The sequence below is a fragment of the Halictus rubicundus genome, unplaced genomic scaffold (assembly GCF_050948215.1).
Source record: "Halictus rubicundus isolate RS-2024b unplaced genomic scaffold, iyHalRubi1_principal scaffold0047, whole genome shotgun sequence".
Taxonomy (NCBI): Eukaryota; Metazoa; Arthropoda; class Insecta; order Hymenoptera; family Halictidae; genus Halictus; species Halictus rubicundus.
The window spans coordinates 359654-367262 of NW_027488588.1; the positions used below are offsets into that span (position 1 = coordinate 359654).

Here is a 7609-nt window from a genome sequence, read left to right on the forward strand (position 1 = left end):
GACGTTAACAGAACCGAAGAAATAAAAAGAAATACGCGGATACTACGACCGCTGCTGCTCTGGTGGACTACGACTCTACGGTTGCTCGGAGGAATACTTGTTTATTTGAGGCTAGTTGGTTGACTGGTCTTGTCGTCTCTTCACTCCTTGCAGCTAATCTCGGTGTGGGTGGGGTCTAAGAATCTCTGTCTTCTAATTTGTTCGTGATTGGTCAATCATTGTCATTGATCTTCGTTGGCGCCTACCATTGCCAAAGGGAGGGTAACCTTGTGCCGAGGTGGACGCGCGGTACCCTCACTCGATGGGTCCGGAAAGGCGTTATAAACCTGCGCCCGGTAAAGTGTTGTAAATTTTGTCCCGGGCCGCTACCATAAATGCTAGTGCATTACAAACATGATAAACTGGAGGTAGGCCGAAGTCTGCCACCCAGATGTTTGGTTATATTGAAATATTTGTTTTGTCTTGTGACGGAACAATACCAAAGTAAAATTTAAACTGAAAAAATTAAAAAGAATCGGGTTTAATGGTATATACTGAAATATATTTTGTATTTTTAAATCATTCTTTTTGTTTTTTAAATTTAATTACCCTTAAAAAATGTTCAAAACTAGTTATTATAAATATTGTTGTTCAATCTTTTATCAATCCCAAATAATTAAATTTATTAGAATATATATGCTGCGAATGAAAAGCAATATCAGAAGTACATTGAATAAGTAGCTATTAAATAGTCAAATGAAATTAATGATATCAACGTCGTATTTTATTTAATTAAATTTAAACTACATTCTTACTTTTGGCTAATATTGAACTAATTTAATTTTTTATAATTATGTTATTACACTGTTGTAGTTGTAATTGCACAGGGAAGACGACTGATGTAGTAGAAAGAACAAGAAAAAAGTGTTTAACGAAAAAAAAATCGTTCCATGCGGGATTCGATCCGGGACCAAAATATTCTCAGCCGGAGACGTTACGTTATTATTATTATTACATTACGTCTCCTTCGATGCACTCGCGTGTCAGCCGTAATGGAATTAAGAGGAAACAACATTCTTTTGTTTCATTCATCATATGAATCCTCGACATGAGATTTAAAATTATATCAGCAACAGCGCCATTGTAGAATATCGGTTCCACAATATTAGTTCTGGATGATACGGTAGGATGTGACACGGAATAGTACGGGGGCTCTAGAGCCCCCCGAGCGTGAGACAGAATAATACATTGGGTGATTGGTCTACTCCTATACCTCGTCTGTGGTATGGTATTACCTACAGATGTGTAGCTGACTGATGAATACGAGATGGAAACACCGGCGTGTTGGATAACGAATAAGAAAGGAACTGAAAAGGGAATCTTTCAATTTTATTAAATGTTGGATATTTATAGGGAGGAGGGTCCTAAGTGGACATGTTTTTTTTTTACCCGGAGTATGGAACGATCAGGTGTCAGACGTTATAACAGAATAAAAATTGTAATTGTTACATTACATTTATTTCAGTATCACTGTCAAAAAGTCTACGTGCATTTGCATAAGAGTATGATCCTAATAATGATAATGTATGATTAGATTAGGTCCGGATACGATGTTTTGCGAATGTTATAACTTAAAAATACTTTACCACTATTATTCATGCACACACCTCGGTCTCTCTTTTTTTATTATGAAATAAATGTTTACAACAGAGTCAATAAATTCATGTGTAAAGCTAAATTAAACCAAAAATGAAATGATTCAAAATTTCAAAGGTCTAAAAAGAACTACGATTCATAAGTGTCTATATATAGACTAGAGTTTTATTTGATCCTTGCTTTGTCATTGGGCGATACAACCACATACATTGCAACGCGCGCGCCAGTCTTTGACTGCTCGTCCTCGTTACAGCATTCGAACGCGCCTCCGGAAATTATTCGAAGTCAAATAAACCGCCGAAAAAGACAGATGAAAATGGACATGTGGCAGCCTGGGCATCGCGCAGCGGCAAGCACGCCGACGAACCGCCAACATACATTGTATACGCGGCGGCGCGGCGACGGTCCACGGGAAGCTGCAGAGAAAGAAGCGAAGATCGGTTCCGAAGGCGGTCGAAGGAATGCCATCGAACATTCGCTCGCAAGCGTCGGCCAGTATTCACTTCAGAGCAGCCATTCGTGTCAGTGCCGTGTGTTGTAAGTACGTATTATGGCGATTAGGTTTGGAGTATACATTTTGATAAGTTTTCCCGAAAACAGGCCATTTGTCCGCACAGTACGGCGGTCTCTTTATTTTCCGAGATATTTGCAAAAACTGTCCATTTTGATGTAAACTTCTGCCTATTTTGAATGACCGAATTTGTTCTTTAGGGCGCGGGAGGGTTCTTTGGTTAAAATGTACAAGGAGATTTTTATTATCCACCCTATGAAATTATCGAGTCGATGTTCTCCCATTTTGCAATCAAATTCACAGAAGTTATTTATTCATGATCACTATAAGTTGTTTCTATATATGTATTCATTGAGTGATACATGTTATTATTTATTTCCAGTGTTTTCAAATGGGTGAGGTTGGCCAACGGATGCAATGCTGGTTCGGTCTTTACCTCACGCACTGGTTCCTCGGTCACCCCAGGGTCTCATGTTTCCTTTTCAACGGTTAAGAAGTAATTTTGCAGGTATTTCCTCATTATTTCTTTATCAATGTTTTAATTTGAATAGATCTTGTTTTCTTCAACTTGGAATTTATGGGATATGGGTCGTAGGGATTGGTATTTTCTTATGACTTCTGTGAAATATATTCTTTACGTTCCTCGAGTTTTAGCGCCTTATGTATATACATTAATACGTGAAGCGAGGTATGAAATTATCGAGTCGAAGTGGTCAATGTTTTTTCACTTTGCAATCATATTCACAGAAGTTATTTATACATGATCACTATAAGTTGTTTCTATATATCTATTCATTGAGTTTATAAACGTTGAATGAAGTGCACAAGTGGATGTATTTCAGGTAGAGACAATTTCTAATCGCACCGCAAACGATCCCTTCATTTATTCTCAGGTTGTCCCTATAATTTATTTTCCTTACCGCGTGTAGTAGCTTAAAAACTTTACCTTCTGCCGTTGAATACATGTTATTATTTATTTTCAGTGTTTTCAAGTGTGAGGCCGGCCATTGGATGCAATGTGGGTTCGCTGTTCACCTCACTGACTGGTTCCTCGGTCACCCCAGGGCCTCGTGTTTTGTTTTCAACAGTTAAGAAGAAATTTCACAGGTATTTTCTCATTATTTCTTTATTAATGTTTTAATTTGAATAGATCTTGTTACCTTGAATTTGGAATTTATAGGATATGGGTCTTAGGGATTGCTATTCCCTTGTAACTTCTGCGAAATATATTCTTTACGTTCCTTGAGTTTTCTCGCTTTATATACATACACTAACCAGCAAAACTGAGTCTACACTATTTGAGCCAACATAACTTTTTAAAAATCTGATCAAATGACTTGAATTTTATTGAGAAGTTGGAAGGTTTAGTTTGTTAGACGAGGTGTAAAAAATTTTTGAAAAAAGTTTGAAATGGTCGGAATCGCAAAAGAAATAGTAACAGTTGGTTTTTTTAGCTTTTTTATCTGAGCCTGTATTGAAAATTTAAAAAATGTGTTTGATTCGCTTGAGTAAATTACATCCATGCTGAAAATTTCACCGATATTGGTTAATTCGTTTACGAGTTATAAACGCTTAAAAGTGGAAAAATTGCCGTTTTTCATGATTTTCGACTTAAAATCACACTTTTAATCGTTTATAACTCGTAATCGAATTAACCAATATCTGTGAAATTTTAAGCGTAGATATAATTTATTCGAGCGAATCAAATACATTCCTTAAATTTTCAATACAGGCTCTGATAAAAAAGCTGAAAAAACCAACTTTTACTATTTCTTTTGCGATTCCGACCAATTAAAATTTTTTTCAAAAATTTTGTACACCTCGTCTAATATATATATCAATTATTGATTCCCCTCGGGGTTACAATTTTAATTACATCTCCCTCTTACCCCAATCTTAACCTTAAACTTATCCTAACTTACCCTAACTTAATTAAACGTGTCCTAAAAACACGCCATAGAGAGAGAGAACGATCTTTCACTAATATCCGCCGCGTTATTATTTTTCCCTGTCCCACACATACATGCTTCTCTGCTCTCTCCCCTCCCTGCACCTCACCCATCCTTCCCATGCCTCCTGGACCTCCTCTTTCGGCTGCTCTCTCTTTCACTCCATTCCTATGCATTCTCTCCATTTACTTCATCTCCCATATCTCTCCATTCCTGCTCTTCCTCCATTCATCCACCTTCCTCATCCATTCCTCTCCTCCTTCATCCCCTAATACTTCCCCACCATCCCCTGCCAACCACTCCCCTCAACCCTCCCTTACACATTTCCCACACATGTTCCCACGTTTCCTCCTCTCACCCACAGACCTTACATACTTTCTTCTCCTCCTCCAACCAATACTTTCCACCTCTCATCTCGTTTCCCAACCTGTACCTGGCCACCCTTTGCCACCTGCTCTCTCCCCAGCCTTTCTTCAGATACCCCGGTATCCGCTCTCCCTTCACCCTCCCGTACCACATGTTGTACCTTGCGCTTCCTATCTTTTCCCATCTCTCCCCTGTTGCTTCTTCTTTTCCCCTTTCACTATCTCCTCACTCACTGCCTCTATCCTCTCCTCCATCATCTCCTCCGCCTCCTCCGCTGTCCAGCCCCTCTCTTCCCAAAAACGCCGTCACTCCTTCACCCACCCTACTACCTCCCCTCCCCTTCTGCCCCTTCCTCTTCCCTGCTCCCAGCACAACCTAGCTAGCTCCCCCCCTTTTTCCACCCTCAACTTCTTCTGGTACCCCCATGCCCTCAACCCCGCCCTCCCTCTCAACAACTCCCTCTGCAGCTGTTACCGCACCATATACCGCGGTGCGTACCTCTCTACTCCTAGGACCCACCTCAGAAACCTCTCCTGCAACCTTTCCACCTCTTCCCATTCCTTCCTACACCTCGTCTAATAAACTAATCCTTCTAACTTCTCAATAAAATTCAAGTCATTTGATCTAATTTTTAAAAAGTTATGTTGCTTCAAATAGTGTAGACTCAGTTTTGCTGGTTATTGTACATTAATATATACATTAATAACCAAATTACGAGAAGTGCCCGAAGACAGACCATTTGTCCGCACTGTACGGAGGTCTCTTTATTTTCTGAGATATTTGCAAAAAACTGTCAGAGTCTCCATTGCGAATTCTGCCTATTTTCAATGACCGAATTTGTTCTTTAGGATGGAGGAGAGTTCTTTCATTAAAATCTATGTTATGTCGTGCAGTTTCTCGCAATTGTAGGAGAGGTTCTGCGTGTTATTTTGTCGAATTAATGACCCGACACCTTCCTTTGCAATAACAACTTTGGTTTATTAGAACAATGACTATATACAGTTTACATTCGGACTGGTGATTATTCGGTTTCCTTTGAGAACAAGTTTGTATCTAATTTCTGCTCTGGGGTCAGCTCGCTCTTCACCTCGGTGGTGACTTTGGAGAAGAGTGGGAGATGGTCCCATTTTTGGGGGAAAGAAATCTCACTTGCTGATTGACTTGAGGGAGGAGTCATTTGTATGCAACCCCTGTTGGTGGTGGAGGAAGTCCCCACCCCAAGTCAAACGCGTAGAGAAAGTGCCTAGACCAGCACGTGACCCCCTTGTCCCATGTTTATTACCCCCTTGTCCCATGAGGGCGAGGACCATCGAGTTTGGGAACAATGCTTCCTTGGAAAAGCTAGATTTTCCAAGGACTTGGCAGAAGAGTCACTTTGTTCCAGTCATCTGGCAACTATGTTTATTAGGGGTCCCCAAACTGATGGCCCAAGGGGTCTGCCTTAGGGTCTCTAACCCTCATGCACTACGCGGATGCCTAACCCGTGACGATTAGGCCTTAACTGGTAACGTGTATATAAAAAATGCTTAGGCCTTCTCGAGACCCTTGTAAAAGTATCCCGAGGTCTAATGGTCTTTCCTCCGAAATGGCTGTGTGTCATAACAATCTACAAGGGAATTTTTATTATCCACCCTATGAAATTATTGAGTCGATGGGGTCAATGTTCTTGAACTTTGCAATCAAATTCACAGAAGAAATTTATTCATGATATACTATTGTATATGTATCCATTGAGTTCATCAACGTTGAATGAAGTCTTCACAAGTGCAAGTATTTCAGGTAGAGACAATTTCTAATTGCACCGCAAACGATCCCTTCATTTATTCTCAAGTTGTCCCTACAATTTATTTTCCTTACCGCGTGTAGTAGCTTGGAAACTTCACCTTCTGCCATTGGATACATGTTATTATTTATTTCCAGTGTTTTCAAATGGGTGAGGTTGGCCAACGGATGCAGTGCTGGTTCGCTCTTTACCTCACGCACTGGTTCCTGGGTCACCCCAGGGTCTCATGTTTCCTTTTCAACGGTTAAGAAGTAATTTTGCAGGTATTTCCTCATTATTTCTTTATCAATGTTTTAATTTGAATAGATTTTGTTTTCTTGAATTTGGAATTTATAGGATACGGGTCTTAGGGATTGCTATTCCCTTATAACATCTGCGAAATATATTCTTTACGTTCCATGAGTTTTAGCGCCTTATATATATATACATTAATATATGAAGGGAGGTATGAAATTATTGAGTCGAACTGGTCAATGTTTTTTCACTTTGCATCAAATTCACAGAAGTTATTTATTCATGATCACTATAAGTTGTTTCTATATATGTATTCATTGAGTGATACATGTTATTATTTATTTTCAGTGTTTTCAAATGGGTGAGGTTGGCCAACGGATGCAGTGCTGGTTCGCTCTTTACCTCACGCACTGGTTCCTCGGTCACCCCAGGGCCTCATGTTTCGTTTTCAACGGTTAAGAAGTAATTTTGCAGGTATTTCCTCATTATTTCTTTATCCATGTTTTAATTTGAATAGATTTTGTTTTCTTGAATTTGGAATTTATAGGATACGGGTCTTAGGGATTGCTATTCCCTTATAACTTCTGCGAAATATATTCTTTACGTTCCTTGAGTTTTAGCGCCTTATATATATACATTAATATATGAAGGGAGGTATGAAATTATTGAGTCGAAGTGGTCAATGTTTTTTCACTTTGCAATCAAATTCACAGAAGTTATTTATTCATGATCACTATAAATTGTTTCTATATATGTATTCATTGAGTGATACATGTTATTATTTATTTTCAGTGTTTTCAAATGGGTGAGGTTCGCCAACGGATGCAGTGCTGGTTCGCTCTTTACCTCACGCACTGGTTCCTCGGACACCCCAGGGCCTCATGTTTCGTTTTCAACGGTTAAGAAGTAATTTTGCAGGTATTTCCTCATTATTTCTTTATCAATGTTTTAATTTGAATAGATTTTGTTTTCTTGAATTTGTAATTTATAGGATACGGGTCTTAGGGATTGCTATTCCCTTATAACTTCTGCGAAATATATTCTTTACGTTCCATGAGTTTTAGCGCCTTATATATATATACATTAATATATGAAGGGAGGTATGAAAGTATCGAGTCGAAGGGGTCAATG

The 7609-nt window shown here is 39.1% G+C and overlaps 1 protein-coding gene across 1 annotated transcript; it reads left to right on the forward strand.

Annotated features, from left to right (window-relative positions):
* The first annotated feature begins 1984 nt into the window (after positions 1–1984).
* Positions 1985–6499, forward strand: LOC143363436 (uncharacterized). The gene is made up of 4 exons (XM_076804015.1): positions 1985–2172; positions 2529–2654; positions 3130–3253; positions 6382–6499. Exons 2-4 carry the CDS (start codon positions 2564–2566, stop codon positions 6497–6499), a joined length of 333 nt encoding a protein of 110 aa, XP_076660130.1. The 5' UTR covers positions 1985–2172; positions 2529–2563.
* The last annotated feature ends 1110 nt before the right edge of the window (positions 6500–7609 follow it).